The following is a 21,775-nucleotide window of genomic DNA, read 5'->3' on the forward strand; positions in this document are numbered from 1 at the left end:
GTGATAAACCCAAAGACGCAGGTTTAGCTAAAAAGCGCTCGGTTAACCTGGTGGTTTTGGCAGGTAAAAGCATACCCACCTGTGTAAAGATGTAATTTGGGGGAAGTTAAGGGTTAGGCCTCTCAAGAAAGCGTCCAGGTCTTTCGGGCGCCGGTAGCGGAAGCTGTTATCCGTGGCTGTGCTCCTGACCAGCTGCTCCAAGCCTTGGTCCTGAGACAGCTCCTTGATCAAGCTGTAGAGCTCCCTGTCGGACGGGCCGTTATTGTTCGCGTATAAGCGGGTGAGCCGGAAGTCCACTACCTCTGGGTGATCCTTTGTGACTGTGGCGTAGATCGTCACAGGGGTATACCTTTAGAAATCAAAAGGAGGGTATTCTGAAGTTAGTTGAGAGGTGTTCTTCAGGTTTTCGTTCAGGTGTTCGGAACGAAAAACCTTACCCGTCAGCAGAGGCAGTGATTGCATAATTCCCAGGGACCAGCAGTCTCCAGTAGTCTCCCCTATGAGCTGTGGTGATGTTGTGGTCTATTCCCTCCACGCTGATGGTGGCGTTGGGAATTCCCATCCTGTCCCGCTGATCAGAAACGGTGCCTTTTATTCCGGTGTGAACCTACAGAGACAAACAACCAGGTGAACAGGAGTAAACAGAATACTGTAGAAGCGAGGTACGTGCCGACGTTTACACCAGTTTTTATTACCTGGTGCATAAACTGCAGCAAAGCTCTCCAGTTTTGCTCCCAGTACTTTGGCAGCTCCTTAGCCATGGGGTACTTGACGCAGCCCAGCTCGATGGTCACCTCAAAGCAGTTGGTGTTGACGTAGTTCCAGTCCTGCATCCCACCTGTGGAGAAAGAAAAAAACAGGTGCTGAATATTTGTTTGGCATCATTTATGTTTATCTGGCAAAAGCCAAGAATGAACCCAGTGCAGACATAAATTAACTTGCATTTCACAATATGTCCAGCAGAGGGACTCCTCCTGTTTGGTAATATGTAAACGTCAGATACACATTTTAACAAGAAAATAACTGATTTCTCTCACAGGACTAGAAAAACGTTTCCTTAGGGAGTTTATGGTCTTATTTGCTTGATGCAATATTGTTCTATTCACAATTTAGCAAGGGAATAATACTAAGAGGAAGAGAGTACAGCACTGTAAAGTATTATACTTCTAACAGATCACTCGTGTTTTTGCTTTTTTGTCACACTTGAATGTGTCAGATTACCAAAAAAATATTAGACAGAAGAAACCTAATTAAATACAAATCTCTGTTTTCAAATGTTAAATTAACATATAAAAAGGTGAATAGTTATGGAAACCAACCTGGCCCTATGTGACTGAGTAAATGCCACCTAAACCTAATAAATGGTTTGGATGCCCTCCTTGGTGGTGGCGACGACTACGATCAAGTATCGGCAACAACTGGCAACGAGTCTTTTTACGTCGCTTGGAGACGTCTTTGCCAAATCTTCTTAGACAAATTGCTTTAATTCTGCCACAGTTGTTGTTGTTTTTTTTAGTAATGGATTTAAGACTGGACTTTAAATAGGCCACTCCAAAACCTTAATTTTATTTACTTGCAACGTTCAGAAGTGGCAAAGCTGGCGTGATTTGCATCAACGACCTGCTGTATGACCCCGGTGAACTCGAGGTTAAGGATGATGAGGTCTCACACCTTCCTTAAGAAGTTTCACTTTGGTCTACTTGTGTATTTTTTTTTGGGGGGGGGGGGTGAATGTGAGACGGGTCAGAATGTGCTGTGGTTCTCACCTTGTAACTCTCCCACTGATGTAAGCTTTTGCAAAGTTTCTGTCTTATCTTTTTATCATGAACACTGACCTTAAGCGAGGAAAATTACGCACTGAGGGGCAGGTTTGCTAGGGCGGTTTCCTTATCCTATTAATGAACATTTGAAACAGCATTTTTTTTTTTACTCTCAGACAGTATCTTAATCTGATATTAAAATAGGTTTAATGATCTGACACGTTTAGATGTCACACAAAAGCAAAAATAAAAGTGGGGACATACATGTTCACGTATACAACGCTGGTGAGAGTACATAGAGATGTTGTGGCTTCTAAACAGCGGTATTTATACATCTTTCATACTGACTGCAACCTGGTTATGGATTTTTGGTATCTATGATATAACAACGTCAAAGTTGTAAAGGAACCAGGTTATCTAAAAAAAAAAAAAAGTGTTTCAGTCCTTGCTCTTTACATTTTGCATTGCAGTACCAGGGTGCATCAACGTCAGTGCTGTAATTTGGGAGGTCAAAACATGGCAGCCATCTTTGAACCTTCTAGATTAATGCATCTTTAAGTTCATTACGGTAACGTTTAGACATAAAAAAAAAACTGGAGTGGGATGGTGAGATTTCAAATCTAGAAAAAAAACCTTAATCATGTTAAATGAAGTGCTTTAGAGGGGCTCTGAGCAACAGAGACCAAAGGCCTACCGGGAACTGTGTACCACTGGGCTCCATTAACGATGCCATCCGCAAAATATTCCCTAGGGTACAGGTCCGCACAAGGGTGTCCTTTGTGCATAAGAGGATTTTCCTGCACACAAATTCAACACTAGTCACAACAAAACAATGGCTACTATTGTGTTCATGTTTAAAACTAAGATCCCCCCCCCCCACCCCCTTCCCCCAGATCAGAGAGAAAGATCATACCTCGCAAAAGTATTCACACCTCTTTTTTTTTTTTTGTCTGTCATATTGTAACAACAAACTATTCAATGCGGATTTTATATGACAGACCAACACCAATTAGCACTGAGCTCTTAAGCAGAAGAAAATATACAGTGTTTTAAAGATTTTTTTCTTTTTTTACAAATGATACAGATGGATGGAGCTAAATTCAAGGCAATCCTGGAAGAAAAAAAACAGTTGGAGACTACGACAGACTTCAAACTAGGATGGGGGTTCACTTTCCAACAGGACATTGGCCCGATACAAATGCTTGTGACACTTTTTGGATTTTAATTTGTATAAAACATTTATAAACCTTATCATTTTCCTTCCACATCCCAATTAGGCCCTGCTTTGTGTTGGTCTTTTCTAGCAAATACAATCGTACTTTGATGAAATTTGTTAGGATTTATAAAAGACAAAAGCAGCAAAAGTTGAAGGGGTATTAATACTTCTCCTAGAGACTGTACATGCCGATAAAAATAGGAGTACATATTGTTTTAGCCTGAAAGAGATTTGGTTACCTGCGAGTATGCTTTGGCCACCTGCTTAAATACTGAATCATCAGGCGACCGGCTATAATGAGTAATTCCATCTTTGTCGTCATCGAAGGGGTAGTTGACCACAAGTGAGCCTGAATTTCACAAAAACAAAAGTTTAAAATTGTGAAGCATAAAAATGTAAATAAAAAAATATACAAAATTTAAAATAAACAAATGGTTTTACACTGGAAGACTTTTTTTTTTTTACCTCCATGGAGGTTTGCAGACAAAACAAACGGGGTGCTCTTTAACCAGTTCATGACGGCTATTGTCTCTGGCTGCCTGGGTTCTGTGATGCTGACAAACTGGTCGGGAAAGTTGCGGTTCAGATCATAATTGTTGCTGTTGTTCCGTCCTTTCTCGCCCGTTGCGTCACCTACGGAGGAGCAAACGCGGGTAATGAGTGACTAATGCGTGTTCCTGCTTCAAGGTTTGCGCTTCAATTTCACTTCCTTTTGCACACCTGAGGTAATTATTGACTAAAGGATGTAGTCTCACAGAGAACTACTCAAAAAATAAATACAAATTGGAAGAGGGAACATGAATTGCACAATAAGAAGGGATACAGCATTTAAGGGCATGAAGAACAGCTACATTTGTCCAATACCTTTTTCTTTGTAGCCAAATGTTTGTTAAGAAATTGATGATTTTTTTTTAAACCCAACTTTAAAATAATTACTAGAACTCTGTTGAAACATGGCAATGTCAGTATTATGGTTTAGACTTGTTATAAGACATTTGTTTGAGAGTCGCTTAAAAAAACATTGAAAATTTGTTTTGTGTCTATAAGGTGAAACGGCCTCCAATTTAAAACAAAAGAGCGGTCAAACATCCCAGGCATCTAGACTGACATGAACACACACAGATTACAGAGACATTAAGCTAAAGGTCTGAATTGGCCAAGTCAACCAGTTGACAATTGTTCAATAGAAGTGTCAAAAGGACCAAGAGTGAGAACCACCAGGTCCTTGGTAAGTTTCCATACTTACTACAAACTGGTATCTTATTAGGTATGGAAACTTACAAACACTTTTCAGCTAAAGCTGCTTTGTGTTATTTTTGGCCTACATTTTCTTTAAACGTATGCCCGTGCTTGATAAGTCATGAAAAACATTGAGCTTGTTAGAGTTTTGGTTGCAACAGGAGCCCGCTTCAAGACTTATGCGTTGTTGTATTAATCATGTGTTTTTGTAGGATTGGTTTTAAAAAATGCTAGACAGAAATCTAAAACATTTGAAAATACAACTACAATCTGAGAGGTTTTGCAATTGTCCTACATGAAAGCTTTAAAAGTGACAGCAGTTGTTGGAACAGTCAATTACTGCTCAAAAAATGCTTTAGTGGGTCTGAACAAGGTGACATAAGGCATATTTAAGGAAGCATCAAGTCCTGTCACATTTAGGAAGTATGTGTGTAGATTATGGTTACATTTGTGTCATTGTGCAAGAAATAACATGTTAGGAAATTGACAGTATGCCCCTGCATAAGAACAGTGCAAATACTTTGTGCTGTGGTGTTGTAGTCCCCCAATTTCCATACTTAATAACCACCTGACCATCTTGTGCTGCAAGTTCTGGGCTCTATACACAGTCTATGAGTTCCCTCAAGTGCTCAAATAATTATTAGCTGAATTACTCAAAAAACTGTCCCAACTTCCCTGCCATGTGAGCAGGTTCAGTTTGGTGAGCAAATCTTCATCAGTGAAGACAGAGTGTCTGCATAGCGTAGCATGAGACTAATACATGCAATTATTGGGTCATTTCAATGGCATTTATGTAGCATGTATTTGTTTGATAGCAGGGCACCTATGTGCATTATATGTATTATCTCTGAGTTAAAACAATCATGTCACTGTTTATTTGGCCATGTCTTCAATGGAGATCTAATGTTTGCATGTTACAATATCGGATACAATGGATATGACAATAGCTACGCTTTGTATAGCATTGAAATTCAAGGCCATTAGGCAGTGCAAGTGGGAGAGGAATATTACTTACCCTCGACCATCTGAAAGCAATATATTTACCAAAAATGCATATAAAAAGTTCTTAGGTTACAGAAAATATACGGGTTAAGTCTCCAGGAGTTTTAGATCGCATGCTTGCATCCATTTCTCTTACCTTCCTCAGCAATCTCATAGCCATCAGGGTTCATGGAGGGCATGATGTGAATCCGAGTGTTTTTCACCAGCTGAGTGACCTCAGGATCAGTGCCGTAGTTGCGACAAAGAAATTCAATGAGGTTGAGCAGGAGCTCTCTTCCCACCACCTCATTTCCGTGCATGTTGCCCACATACTTGAACTCTGGCTCCCCTGAAAGACACAAAGAGAAAGAAAATGAATTTATTAACAATATACATACCCGCAGTGCATATATTATGCACGTTTGCCACTCACCCTGATCGTGAACTTTAGGGTTGTCCGAGATGACCATCACGTACAGCTCCCGGTCTTGTACAGAGCGGCCGATAGAGTAAAGGTGGGTGATGGAGGAAAACTCGCTGGCATACTTGCGCAAGAAGAGCTCCATGTCTGCATAGTTGTGGTGACGAAACTCCTTTGGATGGATGGGTTTATGATCAGGTGAAAGGAATGGAGTGCTGCTGGGAGCAGCCTGAGTCTGGGTGCTGTTGTAAGCCTCTGTGGTAGGAATAATAAGATGCTTGGTAGATGGAGCTGAGGTTGTGGATTGGGGGGTACTGCCTCCAGCCTCATTGACTAAAGGCTGTAAATTAAAGTTAAGCTCAGTGGGTTTCCCATCAATGACCTGGACACTGTTGACTGTCATCGGTAGGTACCTGCATACAGAGAGACACAATGAGGACGATTATGCCTTAATATCTACAGTAATTGCAAAATTAGATGTCCCAACTGTGTCAAGGACAAAAATATTATTCTGGTTTCTGCATTACCAAGACGTTCTCCACTCAGCTTCTTAGCAATGTTCTTGTTGTGCACTACACTACAGCCATGACATAAATATGAAAGAGTGGAAACAGAGACGCAGAGAAACAGCCAGCCACATCGTCAAGCCATACAGAGGCTCCCCCAGTATGCCTGGGGCGAAGGCGAGCTTCAAAAGATCCAGACTCACTAAATGTCCCCGACCTGGCAAGCACTACCGTAAGGCGACGCCTATTCGGACAACCTCTAGGTGGCGATGTGACTTCCTTAAGTAGGTCTAGGAAAGTAAGGTGTGGAGTGCCATCTAGTGTTCATATATACAAATTGCAAGCTGCAGTCAAAACGCGGGAAAATGAGTGTCACCCGGGACACTTAAATTTGGCTTAAACACGGGACCCCCCGGGTAAGACGGGACAGTTGGCAACCCTATGCCTGATGTTAGCTGGTTACGCCAATAGCTAGCGTCTGGCTATAACCAGTATATCCATAAACAATACATTTGCTATGTTTACAATGCACTGCTACCGTTCATATAAAACATAAATAGTAATATCAATGATGATTAACAGTATTTTGTGAAACTTAAAGGGAAGCCAATAGGCTTGTTGCTTTGTTGTTAGCTACCGGTGAAACTGACAAGCTTCAGCTAGTCTTTAAATAGGTTTCCCTTTGCCATTTTAAGAGTTACCAGTTCAAATCTATTATTTCCTGAAGAATGACTGTGTAATATCAAGAATAAAATGTTACTGCAATCTAATTTGGCAAATCATGCTTTTATTATTTATTTTATCAAAATAATATTTTATCTACCTCTTTGATGTGTATTGTGAATGGGTTTGAACACATACCAACTGTTGTCCTAAATTAGTTTAAGCTAATTTGACCTCATTTCTAATTCGCCAAGTGAAAAACTTTGGCTCTCAAACATAAACATCCGCAGTGAACTTTGATATCATTGCATCATTTTATTGATGATTTCGTAACGATTTTTCTTTGTACTTTTATTCTTTCACGCGTAGCCTACATAGTTCCCTAGTCTCCTTTTATCATCTTAATTTTGCTTAATAGTTTTAGTGAAATTGTACAAGACTAGTCAAAGAGTTGTTGATTGGGATGAGTTTACCTTGAAGTTGAATTCTTATATGAAAGGAAGTCACAAATTATGCCATATATGTGAAGAGATTGCTGTTTGAGAATGGCATAGCTTAGTCATCTCTTTCATCTATTGTCGGTGCCAAATTGGGCTATTCACAGGGCAGTACTTAACATACCCAAGGGTTAATGGATTAAATATCTAATAACTTTAACATTCTTCTTCGCTTTCAACTACTGTTACTCTGTAACTTTTAGAGGAAGTAAGACAGGATACGTGGCTCATTGCAGAAGTATTCACAGCCTTCAGCCACAAAACGTCAACGTATTTTCTTTGAACCATTGTGTGAAAACCAACATGATGTAGTGCAGAATATGAAGTGAAAGAAAATTCTATACATGCTTTTAAAGATATTTTACAACTAAAGTCCTTAAAAGTGTGGCAGGCATTTATATTCAGTCCATTTACTCTGATACAACCTGTGTACTGGATTTTCTGAATCCGCCTGTGTGTAACTTTATCTCAGTATAAATGCAGCTGGTCTGTGAAGGCATCAGAAGTTTGTTAGAGAACATTAGTAAGCAAACAGCATCACAAAGACCAAGAAAGGTCAGAGAGAAAGTTATAGAGGAGTTTAAAGCAAAATTAGAGCTTTGAACATCTCACAGAGCTCTATTTAATCCAACACAATGAAAGAGAGAGAAAAAACGGCAAACTTAGACACGGTTGCCCACCTAAACCAATAAGGTGGGTGATGGAGGAAAACTCGCTGGCATACTTGGTATGCCAGCGAGTACCTATGGTAACGCTTGGAGGAGCAGCAAAGATCCACAGTTTGGGAGAATATGTTGATAAAATAACTAATAAATTGTTCACTCTAACTTACTTGTCTAGATAACTAACATATGGCAGTATCATGGTGAGGGGGTGGAGGGGGGGGGGTCTCCAGGAAGGATGGGGAAGCTGGAAAGTTGATGGAAAGATGATCGTGCCAATTGCAGGGCAATAGTGCAATAAAAAACGGTTAGAGGTTGCAAACGACTTGAGACTGGGCCACAGATTAATTTCCAGTATGACAGACCCTAAACAAACAGCAGCCGGTGCTGATATGAAACGGTTTACAGGTGATACAATGTCTGCATCAAACCTCATTGAAAGACTTGAAATGTGATGCTCAAAGATACTCTCCATCCAACCTGACTTAGCTTGAGCTATTTTGCACATAAGATGGAGCAAAGACTATTCTAGTTGTGCAAACCTGGTGGAGATATACTCCAAATGATCTTCAGCGGTAATGGTATTGGTTCTGCAAAGTATAGACTCAGAGAGGCTAAACACAGATGCCTATCACACTTTTCAGCTTTCTTTTTTGTAGAAAGCAATTGAAAAGCACATGTTATTTCATTTTTCTTTCCCAACTATGCACAACCTTGTGTTAGGCTATCATAAAATCCCAAAAAAATATAAATAATGATGTGGTTGTAAAACTGTCACATGGTTCATCACGCTGCATTAAGCTGTATGTGATTGCCATCCCTTAAAACGTTTCACACAAGAATTTGAACTTCTACGTCTGCTATTTTCAAAGGCCAATGAAAAGAGTTTCATCACCAACTTAAAGACAGTATTAAGAAATAAGGAATGTCAACCAGAGTTTGCTGTGTTTTCACCACTCACAGCCCTGTTACTGTGGCTTTAAGTGCTGTCGTTTAATGAATAGCCTCAGTTTGGACCGACTGTGGTATGTGGAGAGACTCACCCTGGAGCCACAGCTGTGATGTTGTACGTTCCCGGGAGCAGAAGGCGGTAGTAGTCTCCAAATTTTGCCGTTGTCAGGTTGTGGCGGATACCAGAAACCACGATGCTGACGTCGCCCAGGGCGGCACCGCTCACTGCATCTTTCACAAAGCCATGAACCCCCATGTGTACCTGGAAGAAAACAGTACTTTGACTTTGACAGGCTTCTTACTAAGAGATCAGAGATTCAGAACTGGATAAAGCCATAGTGCACTGTCTTAGCAGGGATAAACATATCTACAGCGTTACCTTCTCCATGTAGGCCAGCAGGGACTCCTTGTTCAGACGCCATTCGTTTTGCAGCTCAGAAGCACGAGGATGTTTGCAGCAACTCAGCTCCATGGTGATTTCCAGGCAGTTTCCGTGGAGGTAGTTGTAGTCCTGCATTCCTCCTGAAAGACAAACATAAGCATGCAACAACAGTCTAATTATATATATAGAAAATGTGGAACGTGTGGGAGAACATTGTCTGAATCAACAATTTAACTGGATATTTTCTCATGGCGACCCCAGTGGTGTGGGGCCTCCTTTCCTCTGGTTAGGTCTGAGTTTGCTTCGTCTGTTGAATAAGTCTGGAAAGGGATTTTTATTACTGTGAGTGACAAGGAGGCATCCACGGTTTGTGAGCCATTTGACCTTTTGGTAAAGTCATGTCTGTGGAACAGCTGCAAGGCTGCATGCTGGGTGGCCACAGGAACCAAGTCAAACAATTACAAACTCATTAACCAGTCGGAGTGCAAGGGGGTCAAACACTGAAGACTGGGAAATAACTTGTGCAAAGGAACAAACTCACTCCAGTCTCAATTACTGAGAAGCAAAAAAAAAAACAACAAAAAAAAGCAAAGAAAACAAGAGGGTAGGTAGGTGGATGGATCTGGCAGTAAGACTTTTCAAGGTTTGAAATGCAGAAGATCAACTTTTTAGACTTTCTAGGAAGTCTTCACAGATTTTAGATATCAGTCTTCTGTGTAGGCCCTTTAAGTCGAAGCTTCTTGCATTTTATTTGCATTTATAAGCATTAGCTAAACCTGCTACTAAGGTTGGGGGGGGGGGGTGTTGTTCAAAATGACTGAATTGTAGAAAGAAAATTACAGAATGATAAAATCCTGCTGGAGTACATTTTCAATTTAACTCGACTGATTAAGGACATCCATCTGTCCGTCCGTCCATCCCACCCATCCATCGTTGTCCTTTTGGTTGAAGACATATTTTAACATCCTTCCACTATTTATTTAAACAGGTGAATTTACTTTAAAGGGACTATTCCAAAGGAAGAATGCAGTACAAATATATATTCTCAGTATAGTGACATATAATTTGAAAAACAAAAAAACAAACCATACTCTTTTATTATTCACTGTTTAAACACACATGGCTAATTTAGCCTGCTTGCTAAACCATCAGTTTTTTGTTTGTTTTTGGGGGGTTTTAAAGGGGAAAAATAAAAGAGGCCCACAACTTAAGAAAACATGACCCTGGCACTTATTTGAAGTAAGGGTGTCCTGAAATTTACTCTCTGGACACCTTTGAGACTTTAAGCACCAGGGTAACAACAGGCACAGCAGGGTGCCAGGGCAACCAAACCCAACATGGCTGTTAGAATACCTCACCTGTCAGCGATGGCGAGAACAACAGCGGCTCTATAAATCGGTAACGACGGGGAATCATTAGCTACCTGCAACAATAGAACAACTACACAGCGCGGGAGATATTAGCTTTTGTCTGGGGCCAAGATCCCCGTCGGCGTTTAAAATGTCACTGAAGCAAACCACCAAAGTAAACATCCTGCACCCACAAAGCTTAACAAACGCACAGACGAGGAGGCCTGGGCTTTAAGTATCCTGTTTCAGCAGGAGATTCAGTGTCACACCCTGAATGCAGCAGGAAACCACCGACCAGACAATGCAACCAAGCGCGAGCTAGACCGGGATGCCTTTTTTTGGTTTTTTGGCTGCAGGAAGTCTGCAACGGCTGAGCAATAAAAATCAAAAACGGCAAGAAGGTGCATCTACTTTTCTAAATAAAACCAGCAGCTGAAACAGAAACAGGAAAAGTGACCTCAGACTCCTCTGGGCTTTTAGTTCACTATCAATTATTGTGTGGATAGTCTTTACAATTCAAATCTACGCGTTTCATTGACATTTAAATTTGTTTTAAATCTAAAAAAGGGGGGACTTATTTAAACAAAAATCAGTTTCAGATTCATGCACGGTTAAAAAGAATATGGGATCTTCATGCTTGGACCTGGTGGAGAGATTATGGGTTTGGATAAGATGGGAATCACTGTGAAACATGAAGGTGGGTTATTATTTCGGGGCTCTGGCTGCCAAACAAAACCGTCATCTGTTCTCGACTCTCCCTCCAGGCAGTCGGTCTCGGCTTCTCATGATCTCACTCGATGTCCCCGTGACAGTGTTTGCGTCTCTGCCTGACTGCTGGTTCATTTGGACAAAGAAGTGCTGAGAATAACCTGGGCCAAAAGTAACTACCTCAATGAGCAATGGAGTCATTCAAACAAATATTCAAAGATGCGGAATGTTTTAATGCGTTCAAACTGAAACTAATCTACGGCTATTAAAAAATTTCTATAAATTTACACAACAAAAAAAAAGATAAAACATAAATAAATGTGGAAATCAATTAAAATGTTACATGTTAGGGCTATCTATAACTATTTCACTGTCTATTTTACTGTTTAATTAGTGTGTTTTGCAGCATAAATGTATCTATATATATAATATTGCTCCAATAGGATTAAGTCAGTGCGTGGGGCTAAAACTGCTAAATACACGCACAATGTTCGGGTCTATTTGTGGCGCTATAATCACAGTTTATATCGTTTCATGATGGACGGCAGCACAGCGGATATGAAACAACTAAATGAACACTGAAATAACACGTTATCTTAACAGATAACATTCAAGTTTCAGTTCAGGATTTATACACTGATCATTTAGTTGTGAATTGAACATTTTATAATTATAGATGCATTTTTTTATGTTTTCATTAAGCTTTATTTAAACATAAAATTTCATTTGAGAAATTGAAAAATTCTGTAGGGTGTTGGCACTTTTGGCCTTCAATGGCAAACGTGTTTAGGTATGTTCTGCAACTTTCTAATGTTGCAGACACACATTATATATATATATATATATATATATATATATATATATATATATATATATATATATATATATATATATATATATATATATATATATATTATTATTTTTATTATTATTATTATTTATTTATTTATTTATTGTATATCACTTCAAGTTGTTTGTTTGAAGTAATTCCAAAAGTGTGGAATGTAATATTATATCATCATGAGCTGCAACATTAAACGGAAATGTAATATTATATCATCATGAGCTGCAACATTAAACGGAAATGTAATATTATATTATCGTGAGCTGCAACACTAAACGTGCCAGTTTAGGGCGACCTTTATGAGATAGCTTGACCTAATATATTAAAAATTAGGCAAAAACATTCAGATCAAGAATGAGAAACAGAAGAACAACAGGGTCAAAACACAAAATCTGACTAACCTAAAAGCAAGGGGAATATGGAGAGCAGCAGATAAACTGGTTCCAGACAGCCATGTTTTTATGAAGGCAATTAAAAACAGGCTAAGGCCACGTTTGCTGAGCTGATGCATAAGGGAGTCGCCTCCTGATGGGCTGTCCTTATAAAAAAACGCTCGAGAACGCAGGAGTAAACCTGAGCCGTAACCCAACGCTGCACACACGTACGGCCCTGGTAGAAGCAAACTAAACAAAGGAGTAACATGCTATATGATTGCTGGTTCAGTTTCAGGCTTTCAGCAAACAAACTGTTACTCTGCCTAAAGGATACAGAAACACTAGACAAATAAAAGCAGAAGTTGCTTCTAGCTCAGCTTTTAAAAATTACTTCTTCGCATGACAACCAATCAAGAGAGTCCAGTATGGCAGCAACATTTTACTGTTCACAGCATCGAAACGTCAGATGTGAAAAAGAGGCGTGAAGAAATTATAGATTCATGAACCCAAAAATCTATTTATCTAAACAGGCTCAGGATGTGGGATTAACTTTTGAGTTAAATCCCTGGCAATGAGCTGGCTTTACTGGCTGGACAAAAATCAACGACCTTACAGGGATATGCTGCAATTATCAGGTTTAGGAGCCAGACCGCCTACGAATATTTAAAGTATAAAACATAAATAAATCACATTGTAGATTGTATTGTTTTAAAGTACCTTTCTGACACAAAAAAAAAGAAAAAATTTTGAGTCAGGCCCAATAACACAGGAAGTATTTCCATATATGGACATTTATTTAACTGCCCCTTGTTAAAGCTGTAGACAAATTATTTTCTTGAAAAGAAGACGTGTTGAGAAAATCGATTTTCCAATTCTGAATCGATTCTCATATCACTTCCTAAAGATTGATTCACGAAACCAAAGATCAATTTTTAAAAATGCATTTTCCACTGTGAAAGTGTTTTCTCCTTACAGCCATTAACTATATTATTCTATTAATTAATACGTTTCAGAACTATACAGCTAAAAAAAATGTTTTTAACACAAGGCAATCCAACTTGAGATAGGACCGGACCGAAAACCAACAATCTATCATCTCTCTATCGCCTTAAAACACTTATTTATTATGAAACCACTGGCTTTTTTTTTTTTTTTAACATTAGGAAGATATTGAGCTTAAAGGATGTTGCAGATGGCTCTGTGCCATGAGGGTACCGCAGCTGTTTCTGAGCGTGAAGTCCATCATGGTGTTTAGGTTCGTATGTTCTGTGCCGCATTGAAACGTCTGCTGATTTCCACAGATCGTGCCTCTCCAACATGGCTCCTCCAACAGTGGTTTGTCCTCTTTTTCGCTGTTTCTGAGCCAGTTTGGCTGACAGAGTGGTTTCCTGCAACTGCAGTCTGAAGCTACATCAGCATTTGGACTCCAGTGATATAAAGTCAGTGAGTCTGCCAGATTGCGTGGTCCACTTGAACGCACCCAGAATTTAAGCACTGCTGTGGTTAGTTGCAGGCAGACTTGCTTTTAAACTCCCGGGTAGAGTGCTGGTTTATTAGGTCTGGAGGCTACTGCTCTCAAACAACGTCGTCTCAGCTTCCTCCTCCACACTGGATAAGTCAACATAGACGTTTTGGCTTAATAAACCAAATTCAAGCTGGACGCATTGGTACATTTCCTTATGTGTTCTTGATAAGCGACATGGGAATGAATGGGATGTGACCTTGAATAAAAATATGAAAATAAAAGTGATATCCATACTATTTAAACACCTGGCAACACTGAAGAATACTGAATTTGAGCTAGACCTGCTGCGTTAACGACTTTGCGTCTTACACACTGAAGCTGTCGAGGTTCTTCCTTCTTTCTTTAACTGAGAGATTTAAAACAAAGGCGTAATGCCACAGGATATGATTAAACAAAAAAAAAAAAAAAAGCTTTCTAGAATGTAAATTATACTCAGGAGAAAATAGACATTAATCCCCCCGCCATGATCCTGATCAAAGCCAAAACTGAGTCACGCCTTCGATCAAGCAATCTGAAATAACTTGAACCTTATTCGTGTTAAACGCGCCGCAGCTTGTGTGCGCTGACACAAGCCTGAATACGCCGCTAACAAGCCAACAGCCAGAAACAAGCTTGTTTATTTGGGGTTTTTTTTTTTTTTTTTAGACAGACGGGACGATGTCCAACAGCTAAACTCAAAACTCTCCCCGCACAAGCATTTTTAGGAAGAGTTTGCTGTCCGCAGAGAGCAGAAGTATTATATCCATCATAAAAATAAAAAAACAACAACATCAAGAGACTGAAAAGTCTCTTTGAAAGCAGGAAGAATGCGACCCAGAAAACCGAGCTCCGAGCCAAGCTGACTTGGGCGGTAACAGAACGAAAGGGGTCGAAGCAATCTCACAACAAAACCCGGCCAACGTTTTGATTTTACCCACCTGTCACGTCGTACCAGCGCGCTCCGTTGGTGATGCCGTCGTCGAAGGTTTCGCTGGGGGTGTCTGGGCAGTTAGGCCGGCCGGTCTTCATCACGGGGTGATTTTGGGCGTACACCAGCGCCAGGTAGCGAAACAGGCCGTCGTCCGCCGACTGGCTGTAGTAGCCTTCCTGCTGGTGGGCGGCAGAGTCGTCGTAGGGGTAGCTGGCGACCACAGTCCCGCCGTGCAGGTTGCCCGACAGAACAAATCTGCGGAGAGACGGCAGCGGGGTTTAGCGGCAGACTTAGAGGATGTCTAAGAGTTACTATAAATGTGGTCATCTGTGAAGAAAAAAACATTACTGCCCGATTTGTTACATTTTGAGAAGAATGCTCTGGCCTACAGTATCTGAAAGGCTCGGTTATTCCCAGGCGTTGGCCACCGATTCAGTGGCAAAGCATGGAAATTAAAAGGGAAAATACACATAATATGAGTCTCCTGACTTTTTATTTTTCATTTTAGCAAAGTTTCGCAGTGCTGGGGTAATAAAGTGCAAAAAAAGAAACTCAAACTGCCACAATTTGTTGTTGCTGTTTTGCTTTGTAGAAAACTTCCTCTGTTGAATCAAGGAAAAAACAATAAATGCAATTAAAGTTGTTGAGGGTTGTTTACAAAACCTCTGGTGGTTTGAAATTCAATTTTCGTTCATTTTAATGCATGCTACCAAGCTTTAGGTATGTGGTTCGGTACGTTTAGTATTATAGCTTTGAACTCTACAGATGGATAGAAGCTCATACACCATCCTCCCTAATTATTTGAACCCAGCTGGGGCAAGGATGTGCAGAGGCCAGAGATCTTTTATTGCGAAGAAAATCCAGCCTTTCAGTTGAGCACATTTGTTTAGTAAGGAAGAAGAAAAAGCCAAGTAAAAATAAACCTTTAAATTAATATTACACAGCTTTCTGTTTCCCTGGGCTATAAGCATCTAAATATAACACAGGCCCATTTCACAGCGCTCGCTGTTCAAAATGGGTGAAGCAGACATATTTTGACCCTATTAAATCAAGTAGAGGCAACACAGAACGCCTAATTGCACAAGTTCGCCGATCTCTGCGGTTAGAGCGGTAATTAAAAAGTTCAAGACAACTAAAACTGGAACAAGGCTGGAGAGAGAGTCGTTTATCGTTATGAGTGTGGCGAGGTGGGGGAAGATGGCACACATTTATTTTAAAGCATTTTGGCCATTTTCACTTGTATCTTAACTACCGAACTGTGGTGGTGTTTTATTTACATGTTATCTGACCAGCAGTAAAAAAAAAATCTGTGTTCAGCATAAACACGTGGATGCTCCATTCTGCACGCCAGCTGCTGATGTGAAGCACGCCATGGTTTTTTAAGACATTAAAAGACAGATTTTTTAAGGAAACATTAAAAAGGTGAATAAATGTTGATCTACTTTCATCTTGTCTTTTGTCAGCTTTGTTTTTTTTTTTTTTTATCACAGCCATGCATTTCAGTTTTATAAATCCGTATCTATTACCCAACAGACAACACGAAACGTGCGTGCAGCTGGCAAAAAGACGGCACTAAAATAGGCGGGAAATCTGGAAATATCTCTTGATTTAAACAACTCCGACGGCTGATTTTGTCCTCGGTGTCGCGCAATCCGACGGGCTTGTGAAGGTTGTGCCCCACTTCCTGTCTAGAGATGAAGAACTGCAGGACGGGTGGCTAATTAGTTGCATACAACCTTTAGAGAGGTATGAGGAAAACATTCCGCTGAGCAGGTATCTGGGCATCTAAAACAATCATGTAATGTGAAGATGCAACCTTTTCGGAGTCACTGGCAACGCCGCTTTTATTAAACTGAACTTTGCACGAGCTCGTCAGTCTACGTCTACAATTTCACGTGCAGCTCAGACTCGCTTTATAAGAAATAGAACAGAGAAGCTGAACTGCTGGTTAGCACCTGAAGGCCTAAAAAAACAGTAAATACAGGAGCAAAGGTATCCATTCCTTGAGGCCAGATGTCAAGGAGCTACTTAACAAACCTGCAGAGCACAATTCAAAAATAGTACATTTTTCAGAAGTTGCAAACTTGAAAGGTTTCTGGCACCAAGGTATTGTAAGGCTTTTTTTTCTTCCTATTTTTGTGTCATATGCATGTTTCTCTACAAAGAGCAGAGCCACAAAAATATTAATATCCTGAGCAATAAACTCTTGAAAAATAACATTTATTAGCTGCTTCATCTATACTTTTGCTTAATGCATCAAAACAAAACAAAAAAAATAGCCATACAGACATATTGTAATATCACTGTAATAACCAGTGTGTTATATGATCATAACCAATAGGCATCAGTGATCTGGCCCACCTATTTTTTTATACAAGCAACTGATTCCTGCAACGTTTGGTGTAAATGTCATTACCTCGGTATTTTCCCTTATCTGCGTGCAAATTTCACAAAACAAACGTGTGCAAAACATCACTATTGCAAAGGATTGCATTTGTCTGAGCGCCACAAACAAACATTTCGTTCGCCAATAAGACAAACCCGGCCAGCTTGATGGCGTCTCGCTGCAGGGTGACACACCTGGCGCAGGTGACACAGACCCCCGAGATGCTGGAGGTAAAGCGGAAGAAAAAGGCCTACCTCATTACCAGAGGCTCTCCAGATCGCTCACTGTGAACCAGACACTGATCAGATATGTCACCAGCCTGTTCCTCCTGTAGCCAGAATACCGAAACATCCAGGAACACTTTTAGGGACCGTGGGTGATGTTAGGGGGGAGTAATACTCACTTTTGCTCCTTGATCCACTTCATCACCGCCACAACCTCTGGGATCTGATCTGGCTGCACAGTCTTCGCGTCAAACTGATCGGGAAAGCTCCTGTTCAGGTCCACGTTCTTGGCATTATTCCGGGCCCCGCTTTTGCCCTCGCACTTCCCTTCCTCCGACCTCTCAAAGCCGTCCGGGTTCATGCTGGGCATGATGTAGATGTCCGTGGTGTTCACCAGCTCGGTGATCCGCTCTTCCTGCCCATAATTAGCGAGCAGGTACTCCACCAGGTAGACCAGCACCTGCCTGGACACGGTCTCGTCGCCGTGCATGTTCCCCACGTACTTGAATTTCGGCTTCCCCGGCGTGTCTTTGTCGGGCTCCGCGGTGATCCGCATCACCCACAGCTCCCTGCCCTCCACCGACCGGCCGACGCTCGACAGGTTGGCGATGTGGGGGTAGCTCTGCGCTAAAGCCCGCAAACGATTGGTTAGGTTGACGTAATTGTAGTATTTGTCGTAAGTTTCTGCCGTTTCCGAAGCGCCGGGGCTTCGTGGCGGCAGCTGCTTGTTGCCGTCACCCAGAGACACAACAAGAAGAAACGAGGCGAAAAGTAACAGCAGCGGCTTCAACGTCTTCGAAAGCGGCTCACAAATGGGTTCCATGTTGGCTCAACAGCTACTTCCCCACCATCCGGTCTTCTCCGCGGAAGAATGGAAAGGATAAACGAGTAGTTTGTTCTTTCTTCGCCAAACAGCTGTTTTTCCTGCTGTCAGGGCCACTGTGGCCTGCCTGCTTCACTTCCGTTCACCTCCCGCTGGGCGGGGCTTACGTGATGACGCAACTTTTTAAGGCGGACCGGTGGAGTTGTTCCGGGGGTGAAATGTAGCCCCACTATAAAGATATATATATATATATATATATATATATATATATATATATATATATTAGAATATATATTTTATATTATCTATTATATATTTTATTTTTTATTATTCTTTTTTTTTTTTTTGTATTAATTTTTTCTGATTAAAAATGCCACTTTTTTTCATTGTATCGAATTATAAAAGGTACTCTTAAACTTTGTTTCTTCTTTGAGGCAAGAAAAAAACATCTTACTACTTTTTTAGATCTATTTATGTTTTGTCATCTCTTAACTCCTCATAGACGTTATAATAAATTCAGCCTCGTCCCGTGTGGTGTGTGTGTGTGCTGGCCCCCCCACAAACCCCCAACCTAATCAGGAGGGGTTAGTTAATGTGATAAAAAGGATGTGTTTGCGAACCTTTGATTAGACAAAAAAAACTGCAATGCCTGGGAGAAGGACGTGAGTAACAAACTAGCTGGTAGGTTTTGTCTCTTTGGAATTCCAGATTAATTAAATATGCATATTTCAAATGTTTGCCTCTGATAATTGTTTCTCCTTTACTGTCAAATCTTAAACCGGGGTAAGACAGGCCTTCAGATATAAGCAGGAGCAAGCCCTTATTAATATCAACAATCTTCAAGTTTTACGACCAGGAGATTTTATTGGAGCTATAAGTAATATATTTACTGTAAAATCAACCAAAATCATTCTCATTTGTCACCCGGGATGGAAGTAACATTCCCTATAAATAATCGCTCCTCTCCATCAACAATGTCTTAGTCACGTTTTTCTCCTGTCAAACCTACAGGTAAGATCTGGAGCTTCTCACAGTGTTGCCCATGTTTACTTCCTGGTTCCTGAGCCAATCGTATGAGAGTTTCCAGGGTTCCCAGCACAGAGTGCATCATTTGGTATTTTATCTTGGTAAAAAGAGCACTATCCTGCAAACATGGAAGCCAGTAAGAGAAAGAGACATGAAATAGAAGAAAATACAACATTATATCCTGTGGAAGCAAAAATTCATTTTAAACATACACCGTTTAAAAACGGCATATTAGATTGTTTTAATTGACAAGCTGTTGTCCGATTCGTCTTACATATAGCTCCTTTAAAGGACTTCCAAACTTTTCAGCCTGTGACCCTAAGACGAAACGGAGACTTGTTTTTTGAGCAAGGTTTTTTTTTTCTAAATCTTTTTATTACATCAGCATCAGATCATCTCATGACCCCCAAAAGCTGTCTCGTGACCCCCTGGGGGGTCCCAACGCCACATTATGAATCCCTGATTTCAATGTATAATTGAGCTTTAATTACATGGCATCTGTCCAGGTCACTTTGCCTCTTCCCATTTCATACACAAGCAAACGTATAGGGGTTAAAAAGAAAAATAGTTCTGATTAGGGTAAAAAAAAAAATAGGTAGGGGGATATGGGACAAAAACATAAAAACAAACCTAAAGTAATACAAAAAATCTAAAATTTTGGGTGGTTTTTCTTTCCACTGTCGCTTTATGCTTGCTCAGTATGAGGGATTGCTGCAAAGCCGTGGGCAATGCAGACGACTCTCCCTGTAGCTCAATACAACTGGTTCCCATATATAGGAAAGTTTTGACCAATCTGTATAATCTGATTGATTTGACTTTGTAAAGTGCCTCGAGATGACATGTTAAATGAATTGGCGCTATATAAAATAAAATTGAATTGAATTTAATTGAAATCCATCACTCATTCTGGCACTGCCCAGATAAACTAATACACGTATGAATTATTAGCGCTAATGTATTAATTCCGGCTCACCTAAAACAGCAAAAGTCTGATTTAAGTCAGGCAGTGAAAAAGGCTACGGGCCTTTGAAGAGTATGTAAACATTTGGCTTCAACTGTATTTGTAAATACATGCCTTTTGCGTTTAAGTGTATACAATTCCCATAAATACAACAGCTCAATCCCCTAGTTTACAAGACAGTATTGGTGATTATTGAACAATTAAAATAATTGTCTTTCTAGAAAAAATCGTATTGTAATCTATTTATAATTCTGTTAAACAAACCGCATCGTAAATCTACCATAACAACACAATTATGCAAAGAAACCATTTGATAAGACGGGGGGGTGGGGGTGCTAAATGCACAGAAAAAGTTCAAGCTTTTGGAAAATGAAGTCTAGCTTTACTTCAGGCTATGAAGCTTGAGGAGGAAACTTGAGAACCTTTAATCATTGCTGGGATCATATTCTATACATCTCAAACTGGCCGGCCAAACGTCGGTAACTCAAGTTAAATATTAGCCACAGAAGTGAAACACATATTTTTTGTGATTTCCTGGTCCGTCCCGTTTGTGACTTTTATCTTAAAACAAAATTGTTTTGGATTCGTAGGCAGGTGCACTTTCCAAAGAAGGCCTCGTTCACAACGTTTCAGTGATTTTAACAAAATAATTGTTGTAGTTTTTTTCTAAAGTCCATGCACAGTGATTGTATGACAATGTCTATTTTAAACATCCTTTTGAGCATTTCACCCTTTTCAAGGTGAAACCCCATTGACAAACTTGTGCAGGATGTCACAAAGTGGGAAAAATTACATTTTCCACATGTTATTGTTAGATGAAAAAGTATTTATCCTACATCTGCAGCTAAAGCAAAAACATTTGTCCTCCCTCCTTCTTCTAGACACAAACTCACCATGAGCTGTACAATAAACTCTCCCTGGTTTGGAAAAGCACTGCGCCAAAAAAGGGATGAGGTAAAATAATGTTACTATTTTATCCTCTAGCACAGTGGTTTTCATACTTTTCTTGGTGGCCCCCCTGCAATTTAAAAGAAAGTTTTTGTGCACCCCTCCAAACGATCTTTTTCACGGTTGAACAGAGAAAAGCCCACTGCAGGAAAACATATAACAATGAAATAAACTTCAATCTTCTATAAATCACAAAACTACCCGTTTTAAAATGTAACTTATTTAAGTTTAACTGTCCATTCTATTGTGTAATTGAATTCAACATTGGCAATAAATATATATTTTTAAATACCTCTCAAAATTAGTAATTTTTCCAGTCCATTACTGCCATTAGATATAAGACACGCTAATTAAACTCTAGACTTATTATAGTTAGTTGGATGGATGGATGGATGGATGGATGGATGGATGGATGGATG

The 21,775-nt window shown here is 40.2% G+C and overlaps 1 protein-coding gene across 1 annotated transcript in view; it reads right to left on the reverse strand.

Moving 5' to 3' along the window:
• cpda (carboxypeptidase D, a) overlaps positions 1–18,585 on the reverse strand; it is a 28,047-nt gene extending 9,462 nt beyond the window's left edge. The window contains exons 1-12 of the mRNA XM_012877351.3: positions 17,778–18,585; positions 14,996–15,243; positions 9,276–9,418; positions 8,989–9,158; positions 5,630–6,030; positions 5,354–5,545; positions 3,442–3,609; positions 3,216–3,325; positions 2,455–2,557; positions 696–838; positions 438–607; positions 80–349 (exon numbers count right to left, since the gene is read on the reverse strand). Of these exons, the coding sequence (XP_012732805.2) occupies positions 80–349; positions 438–607; positions 696–838; positions 2,455–2,557; positions 3,216–3,325; positions 3,442–3,609; positions 5,354–5,545; positions 5,630–6,030; positions 8,989–9,158; positions 9,276–9,418; positions 14,996–15,243; positions 17,778–18,421 (2,762 nt within the window). The 5' untranslated portion in view covers positions 18,422–18,585. The remainder of the gene's footprint in view (positions 1–79; positions 350–437; positions 608–695; positions 839–2,454; positions 2,558–3,215; positions 3,326–3,441; positions 3,610–5,353; positions 5,546–5,629; positions 6,031–8,988; positions 9,159–9,275; positions 9,419–14,995; positions 15,244–17,777) is intronic.
• Positions 18,586–21,775: the final 3,190 nt, after the last annotated feature.

This window comes from Fundulus heteroclitus, chromosome 18, assembly GCF_011125445.2.
Source record: "Fundulus heteroclitus isolate FHET01 chromosome 18, MU-UCD_Fhet_4.1, whole genome shotgun sequence".
Lineage (NCBI taxonomy): Eukaryota > Metazoa > Chordata > Actinopteri > Cyprinodontiformes > Fundulidae > Fundulus > Fundulus heteroclitus.